General features: G+C 42.4%; 1 protein-coding gene across 1 annotated transcript in view; it reads right to left on the reverse strand.

Moving 5' to 3' along the window:
• Nucleotides 1-948: 948 nt before the first annotated feature.
• KDSR (3-ketodihydrosphingosine reductase) overlaps nt 949-25316 on the reverse strand; it is a 37304-nt gene continuing 12936 nt past the window's right edge. The window contains exons 5-11 of the mRNA XM_040353607.1: nt 23450-23515; nt 22576-22671; nt 20539-20730; nt 11856-11939; nt 9414-9497; nt 6735-6836; nt 949-1539 (exon numbers count right to left, since the gene is read on the reverse strand). Of these exons, the coding sequence (XP_040209541.1) occupies nt 1420-1539; nt 6735-6836; nt 9414-9497; nt 11856-11939; nt 20539-20730; nt 22576-22671; nt 23450-23515 (744 nt within the window). The 3' untranslated portion in view covers nt 949-1419. The remainder of the gene's footprint in view (nt 1540-6734; nt 6837-9413; nt 9498-11855; nt 11940-20538; nt 20731-22575; nt 22672-23449; nt 23516-25316) is intronic.

Raw genomic sequence — 25316 nt, forward strand, 5'->3', positions numbered from 1 at the left:
AGTCGTGCGGTCGAGAAAATCAATGGAAGTGAATGGAGCCGTCTTAATGTAAACTACTGAAGTCGCTCCGACTTCAGAAAAGGTTCCTGTACTACTTCAATCCGACTTCTAGGCAACTTGTAGGCAACTTGTACCCATTGATTTCCATGGAAGTCACCTCCGAAGTCGGATCACTGTCTTAACTGAAGCAACAATACAGGAAGATAACATACATTTCTCAGGCAAACCCCTCCCTCCCCCACAGAGCTGATTGTATTTTGATTGGCCACTGGAAAGCCTCCTGTCCTGGAGGCGACTTGAAGTTGCCTTGTAAGTTGCCTGATGATTCATACTCAAGTCGTGTCCAAGTTGCCTCCCAAAGTCATGCTGGAAGACGTGTTGCCCCTGTGTGAATGGGCTCTAAGTGAAGGAAATTCTATATCTCACAATAAATATAGAATGGCATTCCAGGCGCAAACTGGGTAACATTATAAAGTATCTGGTCACTTCTGCTCTAACTGAAATCACATACTTGAGAAAGTGCTGCATCTTAAAGCTGAAATCCAGGTCGATACGGATACATTTGCAGATTAAATATAGATATATCATAGCCGATTTGCCTGGCAAAGAATTTGTGTTTATATCCATCCAGTCTTGAGATTTTGTGGCATGGAAAAATCTGTAAAAATCTAATCTGGCAGGGCAAGAGACCTGAATTCCCCCCACCCTGTGACTAGCCACTGAAAAAGGAGAAAGCTTCTCTCGTGGTCAGTCTTTTTAGCATGCTCCTTGCACTGTAGTACAACAGATTAGCTCCATGTGCGGCTTCTCCCTTTCACAATTTGAGCTCTGCTGTACAGTAGACTACAAATGACCTTTGCCAAGTCACATTCAGGTACTTGCACTTATAAAAAAAAAAAAAAAAAAAATCACATTTGAGGATTTTATCAAATACAGAGCTGCATTACCTTGTGTCTTAAAACTGTACTCTGGGCAGATATAACATTTTGAAATACAGTTTACTCTGAATAAACATCAGTTTTAATTATTGCTCAGTATCAGATTGCAAAATGCTGATAACTGTAGCTTATGGTATCCATTCACATCATTAGATGAAATGGATAATTCATCAGCAGAAAGCAAAAATAAAATAAAAAAGGAAGCCGTAGAACATAAGGTGATCAGGAACAAAGCAAACCGCACATCAGAAAATATTTCTGGCAATACTTAACAAAAAAAACAACCTGAAGTATAAACCTCTCAACACAATTTGCATAGTACCATGCTGGTGCTCAGCATATACAAGATACTCTTCCCTATTCATTTAGACATGTAGTTCTATGTTGGGAACAGTATAAACTAGTCAGATGGTGGGATTATCTTCAGGTCATATGCTTTCTAGCAGCAAGCATTTGAATTAAGTTCTTGGCAGTCCAAGGTTCAGTCTGTTTTATTGGCTTGCTCACAGCTCTGCTTCTGCATCATGCAGCGACGGACGATACTGTCAAAACTGCCAAGGTAGAACAATGCAATTGTACGAAAAAGTCCCATTGTTACGACCTAGAATGGAAACCGGTTAGATTAAATACTGTAATTCATTTCAAAAGGATTACACGTAAAAAAGTAGAGCAGAAAACGATATCTGCTCTTCATTAGACGGTGACCCACCCTATTCATAAAAATCATGACATGGTGTAGCCCCATGGTACTCTCTCCGTTTAAGAGAAACAGAGAGCTATGTGATGGAAATTACCAGACAGGTCACATGACCAGAGGTTCTCCCCCCAGAACTTTTTTTTCCCTTTTTCAAAACACAACTTTCATTAAAATGCTGGTGCAGAACACGGTATATACAGTAGGTAAAGCACAAGCATGGAGTCATACTGCTGTTTTTCAAAGAAGCCCCTTATTTTCACTTCACTAATGGGGCACTGCGGTCACCGATTTCATGGTCAGGCTGCCATTCTGTCAAATAATGTGCTTTTACTGTTCAGTGATGAAGCACCTTTTACTGACATTGCATCAGTCTTCTTATGGGACTGAAAGAAAGCAGAGCATGTCGGTACAACAGTTTACGACTCCCTTTCCTCTTATCGCGCCTCTGTTTATGCTCCTAGCTGCAGGATATTAGCAAAAAAAAATAAAAAAATTAGGCAGAACATGCACAGTGAGCCTAGTGATGCATGAGGCTTAAGAATAAATTATTGGATAGGCACCCAGATTTATCATGGAAGAGTGAACTACCCATTTCATTTGTAGAAGAGAAAAAAAAAAAAAAAACCCCGGGCAAAACATGGATCGGAACAATTTATCAGGGTACTGAGCACCCTTGCTGGGGAGAAACACACAGGTAAGAATTATACACTACTGTACAGAAGTTTTAAGCAGGTGTAAAAAAAAAAAAAAAAAAAGCTGTAAATTAGGAATGCTTTCAGAAATAGATGTGTCAATAGTTTATTTTATCAATTAACAAAATGGAAAGTCAATGACCAGAAGAGAAATCAAAATCAACACTTGGTGTGACCACCCTTTGCCTTAAAGGGGTTGTAAAGGTTCGTTTTTTATTTTCTAAATAGGTTCCTTTAAGCTAGTGCATTGTTGGTTCACTTACCTTTTCCTTCGATTTCCCTTCTAAATGTTTATTTTTCTTTGTCTGAATTTCTCACTTCTTGTTTCTCCTCAGTAAGCTTGCCCCCATCATCTAGCTGGGGGTTAGTCAGCCAGAACAGCTTACTGAGGAGGAACAGGAAGTGAGAAATTCAGACGAAGAAAAAAACATTTAGAAGGGAAATCTACGCCTCCTGATTGTGGACTCGTCCCATCAACAGCACTGGTGAGGGCTGGTCCTTATACTTCCACGCCTCTTACTTTCCTCTCCTTTTTTCCTTCCCTTCCTTGTTTTCCATCCGACTTTCTATTTTCTTTTTCTCTCCCTCTTTCTTGATTGTTTATTGTGAATTTGTTTGTACTGTTTTACTGTATGGGATGTTGGGGTGCCCTGCCTTGTTTTCGAGCTACCGGGACGGTCTCCAGGTTTTTTGACTGTCCTTGGTACCTCTGATTCATCCAAGATGCTTAATCGGTATCAGTAGGGGAGTCATATCTGCACCTACCTAAGGGATGGAGCTTGGGGTCATCCTACCCTTCACTAGTTTGAGGGGGAAGCCTGCCCACGTGGATCGAATATCCAGGGCGGGCGGGGTGCCCCCATGTTCATAGATTGTCAAGAGTTGTTACTCCCTGTGGAGACGGTTGTCCGTATCCGGACGATGTTATACATTTTCCCCGGTATCCCTCTCCTCCCCTTCCTTCACCTGCCGTTTGTCCCCCCCCCCAGTTTGTCTTGGCTATGTTGTACTGTTCAATTGTCAATGTAATTTGAAAATGAAAATAAAAATTATACAAAAAAAAAAGGGAAATCCAAGGAAAAGGTAAGTGAACCAACAACGCACTAGCTTAAAGCAGCGGTCTCAAACTGGCGGTCCTCCAGCTGTTGTATAACTTCAAGTCCCATCATGCCTCTGCCTGTGGGAGTCATGCTTGTAACTGTCAGTCTTTCAATGCCTCATGGGACTTGTAGTTAGGCAACAGCTGGAGGGTTGCCAGTTTGAGAACCCTGGCTTAAAAAGGAACCCATTTAGAAAATAAAAAACAAACCTTTAAAAACAGCATCAATTCTTCTAGGTATACCTGCACACACTTTGAAGGAATTCTGCAGGTAGGTTGCTGCAAACATCTTGGAGAACCACAGATCTTCTGTAGATGTAGGCTGCCTCAAATCCTTCAGTCTCTTCATTGAATCCCAGACAGACTCAATGATGTTATCAGGTCTCTGTAGGGGTGAAACACTCACTTCTAGGACTCCTTGTTCCTCTTTACACTAAAGATTATCATCATCATTATACAGGATTTATGTAGCGCCAACAGTTTGCACGGCGTTTTACAATTTAAAGGGGGACAGTACAATTACAATACAGAAGGAGTAGGATGGCCCTGCTCAGGAAAGCTTACAATCTAAAAAGGGAGGGGGGAGGTGGTACAAAAAGCTAATAGCTGCAGGGGATGCTCTGATGGAGGTGACTCAAGTACAGTTCTTAGGTGGAGGTGGGGTAGGCTTCCCTGAATAGGTGAGTTTTCAAGAATTGCTTAAAGGCAGACAGGGTAGGAGAAGACCGGACATACTGGGACAGGGAGTTCCAGAGGATGGGGGAGGCTCTGGAGGAGAGTATAGGAGGAGGTAACAAGGGAGCTAGAAAGCAGGAGGAGGAGATCTTGGAAGGAGCAGAGAAAGGACGATTTGGGCGATATCTGCAGATGAGGTTGGTGATGTAGCTGGGGGCAACATTGTGGATGGCCTAGTATGTGGTGGTTAGCATTTAGCATTTTATACAATAGGGAAGCCAGTGAAGAGATTGGCAAAGAGGGACAGCAGTCACAGATCGGTTAGTAAGGTTTATTAGTCTAGCAGCAGCGTTTATAATAGACTGAAGGGGGACTAGCCTGTGTAAAGGTAGGTCAGTGAGGAAAGAGTTGCAGTAGTCCAGGCAGGAAATAACCAAGGAGTGAATAAGTTGTTTTGTGGTGTCATTCGTTAGGAAGGGGCAAATTATGGAAATGTTGGAGGTTAAGGCAGCAAGATTTAGCCAGTGATTGTATGTGGAGGCAGAAGGAGAGGTCAGAGTCTAGGATTACACCCAGCACCCCGACATATGTGGAGGGACCAATGGTTGTGCTGTTGATCTCAATGGTAAAGTTGTGGGGAGGGAATCAGGGAAGAGGAAATATTACAAGCCCAGTTTATGAAAGATTGAGTTTGAGGAAGGGGCGTGACATCAATACGGATATGTCGTTTAGTAAGTTTGTGATACGCGAGGAGACTGAGGGGGTGAGTTGAGGAGTTGAGAGATAGATCTGGCAATCGTCAGCAAAGAGGTGGAATTGGAAGCCTTGGAAGCTTATCAGCTGGCCCAGGGATAAAATATAGGAGAAACAATAGGAGGGGCACAATGACAGAGCCTTGGGGTACCCCAACAGAAAGAGGAGAAAAGGAGACGTTGTATGCGACACTGACAGTGCGCTGAGATAGGTCCAGGAAAGAGCAGAGTCATGGAGACCAAGGGACTGGAGTTTCTTGAGGAGGAGTGGGTGGTTAAAAGTCAAAGGCAGCAAACAGGTCTAAGCGTATGAGTATGGAGTACTGCCCATTGGTGAGTTTTAGTAGGGCAGTTTCAGTGGAATATTGTGGGCAGAAGCTGGACTGTAGGGGATTGAGAAGGTTGTTAGTTATTAAATGACACTGACTGTATGTTTGGGGCCATTGTCCTGCTGCAGAATAAATGTGGGGCCCAATCACACGTCTCCCTGACGATATGGCATGATGGATAAGTGTCTGTTTATATTTCTTAGCATTGAGGACACCATTGACCCTGACCAAATCTCCAACTCCATTTGCAGAAATTAAGCCCCAAAACTTTCAAGGACCTCTACTGTGCTTCACTGTTGCCTGCAGACACTCATTGTACCTCTCTGACCCTTTGGCGAACAAACTGCCTCCTGCTCTTGCCACATATCTCACATTTTGACTCATCAGTCCAGAGCACCTGCTGCCATTTTAAGCACCCTATTTTTAAGGTTTTTGTGCATAGTTGAATCACTGAGCCTTATTTCAACATTGGTAGGTATGGCATTTTGGCCACAATTCTTTCATAAAGACCACTTCTGGCCAGTGTATCTGTGCTGATGGCACTCCTGGACTACTTCTGATGTGGAAGGGAAGCAAGCACAATGTGTCTTCATCTGCTGCATCAAGTTTCCTTGGCCAACCACTGCACCTACAGCCCTTAACAGTGCCTATTTCTATGTGTATCTTCAAAACAGCTTGAACAGCACATTTTGAAACACCTGATCTGCTTTGAAATTTTTGCCTGGAAGAGACCTTGCTGATGCAGTAGAACTACCTTGTGTGTTGTTGCTGTGCTCCGTCTTGTCATTTTGTATGACTTGTGACCTGAAACGGTCTTCCACATCCTCCCCTTAGTAGCAGAGTTTGTCTGTTTCTCAGCCAGTTTTAAGCCTCATTACACAGCTGTTTCTGTTTCAGTTAATGAACGTTTCCACCTCTAGTACATATGAAAGTGATGATCATTAGCACCTGCTTGGTATAACTGATTAATCATACACCTGACTCTAATCCTACAAAATCCCTGACTTTGTGCAAGTGTACAAAGTGTGCAAGTGTAAGAATTGATGCTGGTTTGAAGCTAAAAAAGTGTAGTCACACCAAATATTGATTTGATTTAGATTTTTCTTCTGTTCACTCACTTTGCATTTTGTAAATTGATAAAAACAAACAATTAAAATATATATTTCGTAAAGCAATCTTACTTTACAGCCTTTCTTTACACTTGCCTTAAACTTTTGCACAGTACTGTATATATTTGTACCCCCTCAAAAAAAAAAAAAAAAAAAAAAACAGTTTGCAACTACGGTTTTGCATATATTAATTGCTATAAAGCTTGAAAAGGCTGGAAAATTGTCTATTATATGTTCCATCCATGCAGAACTAGAGCAAGTTAAATAATAAAACAGCAAAGAATATGGCATCGGCCCAAATTGCAGGGTGAAAATTCCTTTCTGTTTCCAGTATGTAAAATTGTAATCCAAGCCCTGAAAAAAAGGATCGTTGCCAATCTGGAATTGAGGGCACATCCTGTTACCATTTCTGTCTGAATCAACTAGCACATTTCAAATGTTACCTGCTGGAGCCCTTCTGTGATGGTGGTGACAGGTGACATTCCACACGTTAAAGAAGACAGCATATAGCCATCAGATCCAACAGAACTGTTGAAATTACCTTGCTGCAATTAGGTAGAAAAAAAAAACAATTAATCTGACATTCACAATAATAAAAAATTACTCTGAAATTGGAGCAGCAACATTTGAAAACACCACGACACTGCCTTGAGGTGGACGGCATAACATCCTGGACTTTAAGTGATGTTATCTGAATGCCGCCAGCTGCAGGCACTATCCAAATATATTTTCTCTATTCTTTTCCCCTGCAATGTAAAAGCAAGCATAGCAGCTGTAAAGCCACTTGATTGCTTTAACAGGTGGCTGGAGGTGACACCCCCTCTCCCCCCCCCACCCTCTGGTGTTTTCCCGGCTGGCCCATGCGATCGGATAGCCAGAAAATAAATCCGCCAGCAGGTTACCATAGAGAGTTGGCCCCCTGCCCTATCCATGACCCTCGGAGGCCGAAAGCAAAGTTTATACCGAGCCGTATTGTCAGGGGCGCTGATAGGGGGGCCCACCGGTCCTCCTGTAGAGGGCCTGGGCACACAGAGGGAATCGGTGTGGTCAGATGGAGGGACAATTACAGCATGCCCTGTGTGGCTCTCTGCAGCAGCTCAAAACCATTTTTTCTCCCTCCTACTGGCTTTTAGCTGCTGCAGGAAGAGACACAGCCCCAACACCCTGCAGAAGCTCCCTGCGTTCAAACAAAACAAAACAAATAAAAATTGTAAAAAATAAAAATAATTTTTTTTTAACCACTTCAATACAGGGCATTTTCACCACCTTCTTGCCCAGACCAATTTTTAGTTTTAGCGCTGTCGTACTTTGAATGACAATTGCGGTGTTGTGCGACGTGGCTCCCAAACAAAATTGATGCCCTTTTTTTCCCCACAAATAGAGCTTTCTTTTGGTGGCATTTGATCACCTCTGCGGTTTTTATTTTTTGCGCTATAAACAAAAGAAGAGCAACAATTTTGAAAAAAAAAAAAAAAAAAAAAAACACAATATCTTTTACTTTTTGATTTAATAAATATCATAATTTTTTTTTTTTTACTTTTTTTTCCCTCAGTTTAGACCAATACGTATTAAAAAAAAACAAAAAAAAAAACGCAATAATCGTATTTGATCGGTTTGCGCAAAAGTTCTAGCGTCTACAAAATAGGGAATAGAATTATGGCATTTTTTTTTTTACTAGTAATGGCGGCGATCTGCGATTTTTATTGTGACTTTGCGGCGGACATATTGGACACGTTTGACACATTTTTGGGACCATTCACATTTACACAGCGATTAGTGCTTTAAAACTGCACTGATTACTGTGTAAATGTGACTGGCAGGGAAGGGGTTAACACTAGGGGGCACTGAAGGGGTTAAATATGTTCCCTAAAGTGTGTTCTAACGGTAGGGGGACTCACAAGGGCAGGAGATCGATGTGTGTTCCTCTGTACTGGGAACACACATCGGTCTCCTCACCGCTGACAGGACATAGATCTGTGTGTTTACACACACACACAGATCCATGGTCCTGCCTTGATTGCGGGCAATCGCGGGTGCCCGGCAGACATCAGAGCCGCCGAGCACACGCATCGGGTCCCGAGCAATGCTGCGGGGGCGCGTGCCTGCCGGCGCTTGTGCTCCCCCTAGCGGCCGGAAAAGCAAGGACGTCATATGACGCCCAGTATGAAGGACGAAAGGTCCCTGCTGACGTAATTTTACTATGACTCGGTAGGGAAGAGGTTAAAATTGTAAAATAAAATCATTTTATAACCATTTTTAAAAATGTAAACGTAAAAAAAAAAAAAAAAAAAAAAAAAAAAAAAAAAAAAGGGTGCTAAATCACACAGCTTCCCTGTTATCTTTGTGTCTAAAGCCTCTAACAAACTTTTCCTTGGATTTTTGTCCGAAAGGAGTTGGCTGGGCACACCCAAAGCATACACACGCTCTGATTTTTCTGCAAACATTCCTAAAACTTTCCCAACATCACATGGTTTTTCTGCTCTTTACTGACACCCTTTGGTGAACTTCTGCTATTGTTGGTTGATTTTAACATTGGTTCTGGGCATGCGTATTTGTACTTTGTACAAAAGTCCGATGGCTTGCTGTACACACGGTTGGACTAGGCACCATCGGACTTTTGTTGCCGAAAAGTTTGTCCGTTTGCAGAGCGAACTTTTGTCCGATGAAGACCGAAAAAGTTTGTCCGATGGAGCGTACACACGGTCGGATTTTTTTGCAAACTTGCTAATTTTTAAGTTTGTTGGCAAAAAGTTTGACAGTGTGTATGGGCCTCAAGAATGATTTTAGTATATTTTTTTATTCAAAATGGTATGATATACTCGAGGGGGCCCTGGCAGGTAGGTTGTAATATATATATATATATATATATATATATATATATATATATATATATATATATATATATTTATTTATATTTATATTATATTATATTCACATATGTATGGCAATCTTATGTTGTTGATTAAGAGTTCATAAAGTTCATAAAGTAGTTGAAGCACTTTTTGTTGTTCCATATTGATCACACAGCATAGATGTTTGTAAGTGCTCATTTCCCCAACACCGATGCATATAAATGTGCATTCCACAGGTAAGAGTGCACAGAAGCCTTATTATATACTTACTACAGCATCTCTAACTATCACTTTGGCAACTTGATCAGGTTGGCAAAGGCTTGAAGACTCTGAAATTAACCTGGTTTCCAGTGGCTTGAAATGAAACAAAAAACATGGATTATAAGCATTCATCATTTACATTTGAAAGTTATGGTTACAAGAGTTCCATTTGCATAAATATATGTTAAGAATTATGGATGATATGCACATCTAATGTAGTTTGATTTCCGACTGCATGTGAAAACGTAGAATCTTAAGTATTTAAAGTGGAACTTCTGCCTATATACTTCCTCCCCCATTTGGTGAACATTTGGCACCTTTCAGAGAGGGGGGGGGGGGGATGAAACGGGGACTCGTTTGACAGGTCCCCTTCCCCATTTCCGGAAGACGGCCGCGGCCCTATCTCCTGGAATTTTGGCCCCCTCCTCCTTCCCTTGCCACCAGGCAATTTGGAAAGCAAAGAGTGCTTCACATATGCGCAGTAGGGAACCAGGCAGCAAAGCCTTAAGGCTTCACTGCCTAGTTCCCTTACCAGGAATGGCAGCAGCAGCAACCGGCAGTGGAGCCGAAGATCGGCTGGGGTTCCGACATTGCGGGCTCCCTGGACAGGTAAAGTGCCCTAATATTAAGTCAGCAGCTGCAGTATTTGTAGCTGCTGAATTACATTTTTTATTTTTTTGGGCTGGACCTCCTCTAACTTATCACTTCACTGATTTAGGACCCATTTATACAAGATGCAATGGGATGCATTTTTGAACAAATTCTTATTGCACAAATAGTACAAAATCAAGATTATCCTATGGGCATAGTTCACACCATTACAGTGCATTTAAAAAGAAAAAAAAAGAAAAAAAGTACAGTGCACTGCATTTTTTGCTTATTTTGCACCACAAACGCATGAAAATGCAAATAAATGCATAGAAATACACTGCAACACAGCGCATATAAAAGCCAGAGAAGACAAGAAGGAAGTGACCTCCAAAGAAATGCAAGCAGACAAACGCAAGTCAAAACATATGTCGATGCACACGCAGTTTCTGGTGTCAATGGGCCCTTAAAGTGGACCATACAGGAGAACTTCAGTACAGCTGGAGCATAGGAAAGTGATTATATGCAACACCTGTGCATTTGTTCCTTCAATTGAAACTAGAATTTGCTTGGTCAGATTCAACTTGGCATCAGAAGCTCGCAAGTCTACGATAAAAAATTCTGACACTCCATGGACCAATGTACCAAACCTGAGGGATCCCTCCTGAAGCTGGAAATCACTGTACTAGGCACGGCTACTACATGGATCACCCACTAGCAATCAAGGAATGCAAATTGTTCACTGAATAGTGCCCATGCTGAGCAGACCGCCTCCTGTGTTCACAATGTAGCTCAGCATGGGACTCGGAAGCTAGTGGAGATCAATGTAGTAGGAGTGTCCAGTACAGTGATACCACAGGTATGTGGGACGGGAACTTTTCCCCCTGAAATGCACTCCATTGGGGACCAATGTAACTATGTAAAAAAAAAAAAAAAAAAAAAGAAGAAGAGAAGCAAGTTTCAGGTTGTTAAAAAAAGTCCCTTGGTAGCGCGAAGCCTGAGAACTGAGTGATCACATTACTGATGATCGCTCAGTTCTCGGTTAGCTCTAAGCAGAGTGGCGACAGTCAGTTGCAGAAAACACCACACACACATTTTGTACACGGAGCAGCACTTTCACAGCCTAGGGCACATTCTTGGTACAATGGACAGGAGCCAATTCATCCCACACTGGCCAATCAAAATGGCAAAAGACCCATCGCCCACAAGAAGCTGGGGAGGAGATACCGTGGCACATTTATGGGCTGTTGGATGGGATGTGAGGATTGTGGATTTTAGTTGCACTTTAAATTCTACAGCTTGGTAAAATTTAATAACAGACATAATTTAATCAGAGGTGGCCGAACGTTTGTACACAATTTTAGATATGCATAAAGGTTAAAAACGACTAAGGATTTTTATTTGAAATGGGACAAATTACACTTTCTCCTTACACGTGTCAATGACAGCAAGCAGGTTACAATGAGCAGAAAGATATTTTGTCTTTTCAGTTGTATGACTCGTTTGAAAGGAAGTGTGCTAGCAAATCACATATTAGAAACTCTTCTCTTTAGAAAAAATAAAAAATATAAAAATTGATATAAGAGTTACAGTTAGGCAAAAAAAAAAAAAAATTGATATAAGAGTTACAGTCAGGCAAAAAAAAAAAAAAATTGATATAAGAGTTACAGTTAGGCAAATAAAGTTAAATTTAAGATTAAAAAAAAAAAAAAAAGAAAAAAAAAAAAGAGAAATGCATGCCGGTTAGGTACATACTTGGTTCTCTCCAGTACAAACGCTGGAGTGCCAGTGTCACTGACTTCCAGCAGCAGCACCTTTAACCTAGAAATAGGAGTGAACAGTAAAGATGTATGCAAACAATACCTTTGATTTGTTTTCTTCAGCAAACCCAGGTGTGTCAGTGTCCGGAGGATAGGCAACAGTAACATAAACATTATATGGCTTAACCTGAAAAGAAAACCAAAACGACCAATTATGGCAGCTTATATGCAAAGTGTTACCACACATACACTTTTTTTTATTTTTAGGTAACTTTTAGGTGAATTGTTTAATTGTTTGGTAACAAATTGCTAATCAGCCAATCACATGGCAGCAACAATGCATTTAGGCATCTAGACATGGTGAAGACAACTTGCTAAATTTTAAACAGAGCATCAGAATGGGGAAGAAAGTGGATTTAGGCGACCGAAATGTGTAAATGTAGCATGGTTGGTGTTAGACGAATCGGTCTGAGCAATACAAAAAATTTGAGGGAAAGTGTGGAGCTGCTTCAGATGGGGGGGGGGGGGGAGGGGGGGGAAGCAGGGTAAAAATGGAAGAGGAGAGGTGGCTCAGTCCCAGCTTTGATATGAATCCACTGTCATATGAAGCCCCGCCTCCTATGATAGACAGCACACTGGTCTGATAATGGGACATGTGGCATCTATTATAAGAGCCGGTCCAGGAGGCGGGACTTCGTATGACAACAGCCACCGGGGTAATTCAAATCAAAGCTGGATCACAGTGGGAGATCCCCACTCTGTGTAACCCGGGCGGCTCTCCTCTTCCTCTCTGATCCTCGTGCACTGGTGGGGCTGCATTGATGGGCACTGGCGAGGTTACACCAATGATGCTCCACTGATTAAGTTGTTCATATTTATTTTTGGAACGTAATTCTGCATAAAACAAAAACAAAAAACACTTGGCCTGTGTGAGGAAGCAGGGAGGCAAATTTACACTGTTATACAAGCAGTACAATCACTACTTTACATTGTAGCAAAGTGTAATTTCTTCAGTGTTTTGTTACATATAGTGCGTAAAAAATGGAAAATTATCTATCAAATACTTACCGTAATTTCTTTCCCGATAGACATGGCAGCATATGTTTGAGTTTAGCCCCTCTTCTTCTCCTACCCTATATGACCCCACTCCCATAAATCTTTGCTCTGAGCCAGCAGCTGCAGTCTGTATCTAGCCTATTCAGACACTGCGGAGGGGACTCCTGCTGCCATGGAGTGCATCAGTAAAGGAAAATTACAGTAAGTATTTTATAGACAATTTTCCATTTTCCTGACAGACTCCATAGCAGCATACGCTTGGGAAATAACTCGCCATACACACCTGGGTGGGCAGATGCTGAGCAAGGAATTTGTAAACCAATTAACAGAGGATAAGGCAGCTGGTTCTACACAGTAATGAGTCATAAACGTATTAATTGAAGACCAGGAAGCTGCCCCGCAGATCACCTTGGGAGCGACGTGCCATGAGGCTGCCTAGGATGTAGAGACACTTCTGGTTGAGTGCGCAGTCACTGCTTCTGGAGGTGTCAAGCCCATCTCTTTAAAAACCCACTAAATTGCCTGAACGATACAAGCAGCAATGGACCTAGGCGAGGCGCGCATCCCTTTAATCCTTCCTGTGAAAAAGGACAAGTAATTAATAAGACTGTCGAAAGAGAGCTGTGGCCTCCAGATATCGCTTCAAGGAGTTTCCCCATGTCAAGTGGGTGGACATTGGAGTCTTCAACTGATCTGAATGTGGAGAGAACAATCTTCTGGTTCTCATGAAAAACAGATATGACCTTGGGGTTTGACCCCAGTATGAAAACTAGGACTACTCTGTCTGGGAAGAAGGTTAAAAATGGTTCTTTCGAACCCAAAGCCCGGATCTCGGATACTCTTTGCCGATGTGATGGCTACCAAGAAGATAGTCTTGAGAGTGAGTTCGTTGACCGAGTGTGTCTTGTCACGACCTGACTGGAGCCCCGAGAAGAAGTCGAGAACTGAAGAACTGGTGGATAAATATGTCTGGACCAGGACACTTCAGTGAAAACTGATATGGCTGAGACTTGTACCCGGAGAGGACTGACTGACAGGGTCAAATCTAAGTCCGACTGTAAGAAGCTCAGGACGTCTTGAACTGCTGGGGTACTGTAAGCACTTGCTTCCTCCTAGCGTTTTAGAGCGTAGGGATGGCATCCTCTGGACAGCTTAAGGCCTCCCCCTCTCAAGAACCAGAAAAAAAAAAAAAGGGGGGGGGGTATGGGACTTTGAATGAGAAATATGTAAACATATATCTCCATCCCTGTTATATGTATAAAAAAAAAGGAGGGGGATTGTGACTTTAAATGAGGTATGCATGAGAGGACTCAAAGATAGACCGTATAATATGGATGCGTTTATTTGTCTAAAACACATAGCAGAGCATGCAATTTTGAATGTATACATAATAGTAAACATACATGGCAATAAGCATATAAAAAGCATGATGCAAAAACCATAAACAGAGTAGTAGCCCAACCTAGAGTCTGTCATGCAACCTCCATCCCTAACCCCCTTTTTTTCTCGTGCATTAGGGATGGAGGTTGCATGACAGACTCTGGGTTGGGCTACTACTCTCTTTGCATTGTTTTTAATCCAACTTATTGTGGTTCATACCCTTGAGGGCAATTTTAGCTTTGATTTTTTCAGACATATCTTTTTTCTGCTCTATTCTAGCATGTTTTGGGTGTGCATTGAGGGACTACGGGGATGCCTTTGCCTGCACTTCCGGTAGCTGCGATGCTCTCGGGTGCCTTCCTATCCCCCCATTGGTCACTCAGTTCGAGTGCGAAGGGTGGGCGGTTTTTCCTCATAGCATCGGCGCCACGCATCCGTCCCATATGGGGGCGTCGGCACCTCGGACGAGTCATGTCATCTTGGCTGACCAATGGGAAGCTCCACCCGGTTTCAAATGAGCGGCCACTGTGATCCGGACACCCCTTCCTGTTGTCAATGCCAGCGCGACGCTGGTCTGGCTGGGTGGTTGATATCGGGAATATTCACTTAGGCTATCAGCTGCAGGTCAATCCTGCTCTACACATACCCATTTACTGGGCCTCATCTCCATACAGGCTAACAAATGCCTCTTTATTATCCCCAGCTACTACTTGGGCTAAGGGCTTTTACCATAGCCCATTTACTACTTACCCATATGGGTTTTACTAATATCATTAATTATCTCATTTAGATTGGAGCCCCCAGGCACCTGGGATACATGTTTATGCCATCGGTTTTCCCACCGGCCCTACCTCAGTTCCCAGTTGCAGACAACTTTAGCAACCCGTGCGTTCCAGTTTGCACATCCTCACATGCTGGAAATTAGTACGTTTTTTTGAGATGGCCCTTTTTTCCAATCTCTCCTACTGTCTCCCATTATTTGGGTGTTATGCTAAAACTTATATATTCTACTTGTGTCCTTCTGCAGATTTTACCACACAGGCACCCGCCCCTGAAGATTGGCAATAATGCCATGAAAGGCGTCTCGGGCTTACACAGATGCTACAAGTTTCAGTTGCAGGACCTACCCCGGGTTTAATGATTCTATTTTATGAGGATTTTTTTTAATAATGCGAGGAACAAAGTTGTTATACAAGGTTTATGCATCATACTTTTTATATGCTTATTGCCATATATGTTTACTGTTATGTATACATTCAAAATCGCATGCTCTGCTATGTGTTTTAGACAAATAAACCCATCCAAGTCCCAATCCCCCTCTTTTTTCCTCTCAAGAGCCAAGCCTTTCAAGTGCAGGTGAGCCGGGCTTGGATGTAAGGCAACACCCTGAGACAGCAGGTCTGGTCAGAGGTAGGGGAATTGGATCCCGGAACCTGAGTAGTGTCAGCCACGGCCTGTTGGGCCAATATGGGATTATCGCCACTACCTCTACTTCTATTCTGAGTCTCCACAGGAACTGGAGTATAACTGGAATGAGAGAAAAGGCATAGGCCCTGAAAAAAACTCCACTCGAAGACTGCCTTGTGGAGAGCCCACTCGTTGTCCAGCAGCACTCACAAGAGGAAATCTGCCTGAACATTCTGGACCCCGGGAACATAGATCGCTGACAGGTTCTTCTGAGCCCAGGTCATGATTGGCTCGACTTCTCTCAACAGAGACCGACTGGGGGTTTCTCCCTGCTTCCTCACACAGGCCACTATCGTGTTGTCCAATCTGAGCATCACTAGAGACCCTGAGGTTAGGTGACGGAAGGCCTGTAATGCCTAAAAAAATGCACAGAGCTCCAGAATGTTCGAGACTATCCCATGAGCAGGGAAGTCCCATCTGCCCTGTGCTATCCGATTGCTGGCATTCGTGGTTATTGTGACCAATGGGATGGGAACAGTCGAGTGGCAATTGAGGAGATTCCTTTGCAGAAGCCACCAGGTTAAGCCTTGTGTCATGGATGGCGTTAAGCAGATGTGTTGGTTCTTGTTGTCTGGCCTCCATTGCTGGAGAAAGCCCTTCTGGAAAGGTCGCATTCTCCACTGCACCCACTTCACCATGGGAATTGTGGCAACCATGGTGCCAATAATTCTTAGACATGGCTGGGCACAGAGATGAGATGAAGAACGTGCCACCCATATTCCGTCCCAGACAAATAAGACTTCCTCTTTGGGCAGAGAGATAGTGCCCATCACTGTGTTGAACTGAGCCCTGAGAAATACAAGGGAAGGTGGAGATGACCTGACCCCTGTGTTCCAGAAGCTACTTCTTGTCCTGAGACATTAGGTGAAGGTCATCTAAATAGTGGTGTAGACGAATACCTCTGGTTCTCAAAAGGGCTACCACGCCAATAAGACTTTTGAAAACAGGGTGAGGCGGTGAATTGTAGGTGGAGCTGACCTATGGCGAAGCTAAGAAACGATCGAAATTCTTCTACTACAGGAATATGAAAATATGCGTCTTAAAGCGGTAGTTCCCCCCCCCCCCCCCCCGACACATTTTACCATCGAGACAGGCATTGTAGCGCGAGCTACAGTATGCCTGTCCCGATTTTTTTAACCCCGTACTCACCTTGTACTCGGACATCGTAGATTTCGGCTCCCGCGGGGAATGGGCGTGCCTATGGAGAGGGAGGATGATTGACGGCCGGCCCTGGCACGTCACTCTCCCCGAAGACAGCCGGAGTAGGTCTCGGCTCTTCACGGCGCCTGCGCACAGGCTATGCGCACGCGTCGTGAAGACCAAGCCTATTTCGGCTATTTCCGGAGAAGCGTGACGCGCCAGAGCCGGCCGTCAATCATCCTCCGTCTCCATAGGCACGCCCATTCCCCGGTATCTTCGATGGACGACTACAAGGTGAGTACGGGGGTAAAAAATGCGGGACAGGCATACTGTAGCTCGCGCTACAATGCCTGATTTTAAGGTAAAAGAAAAAAAAATTTTTTTTTTTCCGTCGATAGGGTGAACCCCCGCTTTAAATCCATCAACATCAGCTCGTCTGGAATGGGCACGGCCGCTCCCTGTGCGACCAGAGTATCAACGTAGGACATGTGCCTCCACTGTGGGGGACGCTCATTGTTTAGTGTTAGGACCACAGATTACAGGGTGCCTTGGCGCGGCTCTGTGGCTCACGCATGTGTTTGCAAATGCGTGCAGACAAAACCCCTGTTTTTAACGCATACTGTTAGACAGGTTAATTGGTTGTTCTGCAGGCTGGTCGGTAAGGAGGCTTGGTTTTTCCCTGGGCATTCCCCAGGTTTTGTTGTGATCAACGTAGGACAGCAGCGTTTGTCTTTTGTCTTCTGAAAATGAAAGGCATAGGGGAACAAATCTGAGCCTGGGAGCTCTGCTGAAAAAGTCCAGACATGGCCAGAGTATACTGTTCTGACGGTTCAGAAGTCTTGAATTCAGGCCACCTAAAGATGCCAATAGCGGAGAAGGTGAGCCCCCACCTGGTATGTCTGAGCGGGCCCAATCTCAAAAAATACTTAGTAGCATTTCAGTCACCAATGGGTGTACTCAGAGAGTGTTCGGAAAGAGGAATGCCTTGATATCCAGGTTCTCCTGAACTCTGAGCGGGGTTTGTAGCTACGGGCTTCCCTGGCACGATCCGCACTTGGTTTCCTTGGAAAAGCCAGTTTCTGGCTCTGCAGGCGCCGGTCCTGGGGCAGGAACCCAGACTTGCCTCTCGTGACTCAAGTTATGGTCCTATCGAATTTGTTATCAAAGAGGGAAGAACCCTTGAAGGGAATCCGGAACCACACCTGCTTGGAGGCAGGGTCAACCACGGCCGGAGCCATAGGGGGTCACTTGGCCAGTGAAGCTTGAAACATCATGTGGGGCTGTTTTTTTAGCATACGGTACTGTTATTTAGAAAAATGGCAACTGCTGCACCTACCAAAATATCTAATGTTTTTCTATCAAGTTCCGAGGTTTACAGCTCTACCACACAGCACAGCCCTGTATTGCAGGGCACAAGATCATACATAGTTACCATGTTCAGCTCTTGCCCTTACCCCATTCTGTAACTCTATATTGAAAAAAAAAAAAAAAAAAAAAAAAAGGAAAATCAGCCATCCGATTAACCTGCTTTCTTCTCCTATGAGCATGTGCCTGGTTAACAAATGAGTAATGCAGCACAACTTATTGGATTCTTGTGTCACTTCATCCTCTCACAATCTGAGCTGTGCTGTACATAGATTGAAAGATACTAAAACCAAGTCAAGGAGACAGGAAATTCTCCTAGGCAAGACTTCAGTTTTTGTAGCTAGCCATGAACCACAAAGAAAGAGGGGCAGGATCTGTGTCCCATGATGTACTCCGAGAAACCAGATTTTACCAGTAAACCAAAATTCCCATATTGTTTAGATACACAGACACAGAGCATCTTCATATCCATGAAAGGGATGTCCCAAAGCATTGAATATGAGGGGAGGACAACATAGCAACAAGTGAAATGCCCCAAAACATCTAATCCAAAATGGCTTAGAACCTCAGGCTGCAGCCTGCAAAAACACACGGTCCAAAAAGGTAGTCTTAAGAGGTTCTACAGGTCACTTGCTAAAACTTTTTTTTTTTAAATGAAGTATACCAAAGACCAAGTAGCAGCTTTACAAATATGAACTACCAAAGTCTGATGCTGAATAGCCCAGAATCACTCACACGCCTGGAAGAATGAGCAGTCACTGAAAAGATAGAACGTTGCCCTTTAGACTGCAAGCATGAGAAAGAAGCTGATGGTTCCATTGAGAAAAGGTTGACTTGAAAGCTGCATAACCCTTCAAGAAGCACAAATGGGAATCATCAAATAAATCCCCAAACTGAAGATGTTTCAGGTGCACAGATTCGCATACTAGTAAAAACCTAATGGACAAAATTCTGCACTCACGTCATGTGTTCTTTATGGAAGAAAGTGTCACAACTGACCACATTGTGAACACTTTCCGCAAGATTACACAACCAACTGTTGATCATTGGTGAAAGAAATCAAAGATTGCCTGTGGTTTAGACTGGAGAAAGAAGAGGGTAAACCTCATCAAATGCTGGTGGCTAAACAGAAGCGGCTTAAAGGGGTTGTAAAGGTTTGTTTTTTATTTTCTAAATAGGTTCCTTTAAGCTAGTGCATTGTTGGTTCACTTACCTTTTCCTTCGATTTCCCTTCTAAATGTTTTTTTTCTTTGTCTGAATTTCTCACTTCCTGTTTCTCCTCAGTAAACTTGCCACCATAATCCGAGCGGTGTTTAGTCAGCCAGAACAGCTTACTGAGGAGGAACAGGAAGTGAGAATTTCAGACAAAGAAAAAAAAACATTTAGAAGGGAAATCGAAGGAAAAGGCAAGTGAACCAACAATGCACTAGCTTAAAGGAACCTATTTAGAAAATAAAAAATTACCGTAAACCTTTACAACCCCTTTAAGGTTTGTTTTCCATATGAGAAACAGAATGGCAATAAGCAGTGGACATTTTAGCAGACTCCAAGCTGGTTGTTCTAAACAGTGGCCCAGATTCAGGTAGGGGCGCGCACTGATACGGCGGCGCAGCGTATCGTTTTTAAGCTATGCCTCCGTAAATTACTGGAGCTACGCTGCATTCACGAAGCATTTGCTCCGTAATTTGCGGCGGCTTTTCGTAAAAAGGGGCCGGCGTAAGCGCGCGTAATTTAAATGATCCCGTAGGGGGCGTGTTCCCGCGCTGAACGTACTGCGCATGCTCCGTCGTGAAAATTTCCCGACGTGCATTGCGGTAAATGACGTCGCAAGGACCTCATTGGCTTCGACGTGAACGTAAATTCACCGCCATTCACGAACGAGTTACGCAAACGACACAAAATTTGAAAATGGCGACGCGGGAACGACGTCCATACTTACCATTGGCTGCGCCTCCTAATAGCAGGAGCAGCCTTACGGGGAAAACGACGTACGCAAACGACGTAAAAAACGAGCGCCGGCCGTGCGTACGTTTGTGAATCGGCGTTAGTATGCAATTTGCATACTCTACGCTGACAACTACGGGTGCGCCACCTAGCGGCCAGCGTCAGAATGCACCCTAAGATACGACGGCATAAGAGACTTATGCCAGCGCTACTTAGCAATTACGCTGCGTATCTATGGGATACGCAGGCGTAATTGCTTGCTGAATCTACCCCAGTGTTGGTAACAATAGGGTTGTTGCTGGCACAAAACTGTTGCTTAATTTCCTCGCAGATCTAGAGAATTACTTTCAAAGGCACAACATAAGGAGATAATAATATGAACTGTGAAAGGAGGACAATATAAAAAGGAGAGAAAGGGGCTTTTTTCATCATACCTCCATTTGTAGTGCTTCTGCTAGTCCTCGGAGAGCAAACTTGGTAGGAGAGTATGCAGTGTAGCCAAATAATCCCAGCTGTCCAGCCTGAGAAGACACAAATACAATTCTTCCCAACCTCCGTTCCTTCATAGTGGAAATCACAGCACGACTAGCATATACACTGCCCAGATAATTCACTTCCATCAGTCTCTACAGAAGAGACAAACAACATGAAAAAAATACAAAGATAGCAGTGTGAATCGCAAATAGTAATTTAAAATAAATGCATGCATAAAAAACAGACTTGGAGCATGAGACAGCAAATTTCACCAACACATGTATCCCCAAATTATGCTAGAAGTGCTTCCATTCTGGCATGAAAAAAAATGCACAGAACAAGGTTATTCACAGAGCAAGTTTTGGATAGAAAATCAAATGAATATGAACCCAATCTAACCGATAAGTCAAAATGATGGCTTTTCCGACAGGTGAAATACTTTCCCTGGCACCATCACAGTGCAGAACATATTATGTGCTAAATCAATTACATCTCAATTTTGCTGTACAGTTTCTTAAAACTGAATAAGAGACATTGTACCAAGACTCATTGCAGTAGCATACAATAAAAAAATGGGGAGGGAGATATTGAATAGTCAATGCTTTTGAAATTTAGTTCCAGCTCAGGGAGGGGAGAGAGTGTAAACACCCCAATTTCACTTTCAGGCCCCATTCACACAAAGCATAGCGGGAGCACACTTTTTGGTGCATTTTTCCGGCGACACGCAAACTGCAGCCTAGTGATTCCAATAGACTGTGCTACACGCGGCAGAATAGCCTATGGAGCATTTTTGCACCTTGCACATTTACCATGCATTTTTGCACTCGACAAATGTACTTTTGCATTTGGGGCACCATTAATTAATGGCACGAAAGCGCAACTAGTTTCTTTTAGGTGTATAAAAGGTGGCCATTCCCTGATCGCTCAACAGCTTCTCCTGTTTTAGTGTGCACACTCTGCCAAATGAAAAATCTATGCAGGGTGAAGGAGAGATGCAAAGCAAGCGATTAGAGGAAAACACTGGCTATGTATTCAGGGAAAACAGGGCTAACTGACTATGATTGCATTGGAGAAGCATGAAAGTACAAAAGGAGCAATCTCCTGGAGGAGGAAGGCAGGTGCAGGGTGTTTGATGACAGCTGCTGAAGTACTTCCTCATTCTACTAAAAGTTTTAATGTCCTATATAGGATGTGTGCCAAGAAGTCATGGAGGAGCTTTCTAAAGAAGAAAGCAGAGGCAAGATCTGCTTCTCTTCAGCAGGGACAGGGAAGCTGGTCAGAGATGATGGGAAGATGGATGGAGCCAAATACAGGAAAATCTTAGAAGAAAACCTGCAAAAGACATGAGACTGGGGCGGAGTTTCACCTTCCAGCAGGACAACGACCCTAAACATACAGCCAGAGCTACAATGGAGTGGTTTAAATCAAAGCATATTCATGTGTTAGAATGGCCCAGTCAAAGTCCAGACCTAAAATTTAATTGAGAATCTGTAGCAAGACTTGAAAATTGCTGTTTAGACACAATCTAATCTGACAAGGCTTGAGCTATTTTGCAAAAAATGGGCAAGAATTGCACTCTACATGTGTAAAGCCAGTAGAGACATCCCCAAAAAAGACCTGCTGCTGTAATTGCAGTGAAAGGGGGTTCTACAAGAGTATTGACTCAGGGGGGCTGAATACAAAATGCACGCCACACTTTTCACATATTTGTAAAAAAATTTAAAATAAATAAATAAAAAAACAACACAATTTATAATTTTCCTTCCACTTCACAATTATGTGCCACTTTGTGTTGGTCCATCATATAAATGGTGACAAAACTTGGAAACTGTCAAGGGGTAGGAATTCTTTTTCAAGGCACTGTACAAGGCACTGTATACACTAAAAAGGTGACAGAAAAAAATAATATATATATGCCATGCCTTTTTGATATACAAATGCACACTATAGGATACTGATCATAATGAAACAAAAAAAACACACCACATACTACTTACAGTAAATTTACCAATTTCTATTTCTTCAAATCGTCCCGCAATTGCCATGCCAGCACAATTCACCAACATATCAACTGGTCCTAGTTTTTCCTGAGCCTAAAGTAAAAAAAAAAATAATAAAAAAAAGTTATTAGTTTCTGCACAAATGAACATCTTTCTTAAAGTGGAGTTCCACCCACATCTTTGTTTAATAATTATTAATCTTGCATAATGCATATCAATAAAATTGAATTATTGTCACTAGTGCTGCTTTCAGAAGATATTAATTGAAAAAAAAAAAAAGACCTTATATTTCTCTTTCTTGGGGATTCCCATCTTACTTGTGAGCAGAAGCCCACAAGCGTATTCTTCCGGGATATGGCGCTGCTGTATTCCCAGCATGTACCGCCCATTCTCTCGCATGCGCAGTTATAGCACGTAGCGGCGCTGTAAACAATACAGGTTGCCATTACAACGGGTGGCATCGTTGGAAGTGTCCACTCTGTTGTGATGGCGCTGCTCACTGACTGCTGGAAAATTATGACACATCTGCCAGGAGCAGTAGCGAGCAGAGGCGCTGAGGGAAATTACGTCAGGTGAGGAAGGGGGGAGGATTCGAAGGGACCACATAGCAACAGGCATAAAAAAATAAAAAATAAATACAAATTTTTGTCCAAATGTCTTTAGTTAGGCCATTTGCTGCACAGTAATATCAACTTCGCCCAAGAGGTGAATGGAAAAAAAAAAAAAAGTTGGTCAATTAAAGTCCTTTAAAACCCCAGGTCCAATTTAGGAATAATAGTCACTATACTTTAGGGATGACGTGTCATTTACCAAGGAAACCATTTTAATTGTCATATCAAATAGAGCATAGTTGGAATGAGCTTGATCTTACTTGTTTTATGACGTTTTCCACTTGTCTATACTCTTTGGATACATCAACTGATATACACAATACCACCTAGTTAAGAAAAGAAAAGAAGCATAACAAATACAAAACACAAAGCACTTCTCCCTTTTCAGGATACAATCCTGGAAGATTTTTACTACTGCAGCTTCTCATATTGAAGCATGGGTGGATTTCAGCCCAAATAATGCAATCCTTAAGATTTCTCATTAAAGCAGAGTTCCGGCCACAATTTCACTTTTTAAATATAAATACCCCTGTAATACACAAGCTTAATGTATTCTAGTAAAGTTAGTCTGTAAACTAAGGTCCGTTTTGTTAGGTTGTTACAGCATTTAGACACTTTATAAAATAGAAATTGACTGGGGCCATCTTAAGTGTGGGCATCATGAAGCCAGACTGTATGACTTCCTGGATTTCAGCCTTGCAGATCTCGCACATGCTCAGTGCTGCACAAGCAGTGTAATAGGTTTCAGATCAGGTTTCAGCACCTGTACTGTCCAAGTCACATGATTCTTCGAGACTGGGGAGTGCACAGACTCCTGGAAAGTTACACCCACTACATTCCCAGGAGTCTGTGCGGTGTAGGTTAGGAAGCTTAAGCACCTAGGTGCAGGAAGAGGGAAGATTAACTATTCTGCCTAGCAACAACACTTTGAAGGCATCTAAAAAAAAAAAAAAAATAAAAAAAATAAAAAAAATTCTTAAAGGACTAATGACATTTTTTTAAAACTACTGATGCAATTTTATATTTATGGGTGGAGCTCCACTTTAACCTAGGGGGCTTTTGGTCTATGTGATGGCAATAAAGGGCATAAAAAAATAAAAAAATAATAGTTGTGTGGAGTTGTTTTGAAGGGAAAGGCAAATTTACACTGTTATACAAGCTGTACACTCACTACTTTACATTGTAGCAAAGTATAATTTCTTCAGTGTTGTCACATGAAAAGATATAATCAAATATTTCCAAAAATGTGAGGGGTGTACTCAGTTTTGTGAGATACTGTATATAAGTAAATGCACATGTCAGGTGCGACTACATACAAAAAAACATCTGTGGCACTGCACACGTTATATTGCTGCTCACACCAGAGCGAGTGCAAGAATTCTAGGGCCATAAATGGTTAACTCCAAAATGATGACCTGTAAGGTTTTTTAAAAACATTGCCTAGGAATAATTGAACTGAAGTTCAATGCCATTTCATAGGCACACACAATAGTAAGACTTGACATGTTTTGCATCCATTTACTGAACACAAACTTTATCTTTAATAATTTACCAAAAAGTGGGTAATATATTGCTTCTGTCTGGACTAAAATTAACTTGGATATTTTTTACTCAATATTTGCATTTGATAAGCTGTTGCAATACAATATTGTGACATAAATTAGGAACTACCACCATTTTCTATTGTTTGGTGGTTTAAACTAATTTTCGGGCCAAAAATGGCAGTGTAATTAACCACTTGAAGACTAGCATGTTAAATCTTCCCGTCCTGGGCATTTTTTCAGTTTTTAGCACTGTGATACTTTGACTAACAATTACTCGGTCATGCAACACTAACCAAAATTTATATATTTTTTTGAAAGAAAGAGGGGAATTTTTTTTTTTTTTTTAAAAGCCAAAAAAATTTCATAGTTTCTGCTATAAAACTCTGCTTTGCAGCCTGAAATGAAGACAGGCAGTTTGTTTTATACAGCTATATTTACACAGTGAAACTTATACCATTCAAGTAAAAGATATAACACCAACATGAGACAAAAAAAAAAAAAAAAAAAAAAAAGAAGAAGAAGAAGAATCACAGATCTGAAAAAAGGATCACCCCCTTGTGTCAGCATTTTGATGAACCACCGT

This window comes from Rana temporaria, chromosome 5 (genome assembly GCF_905171775.1).
Source record: "Rana temporaria chromosome 5, aRanTem1.1, whole genome shotgun sequence".
Classification (NCBI taxonomy): domain Eukaryota; kingdom Metazoa; phylum Chordata; class Amphibia; order Anura; family Ranidae; genus Rana; species Rana temporaria.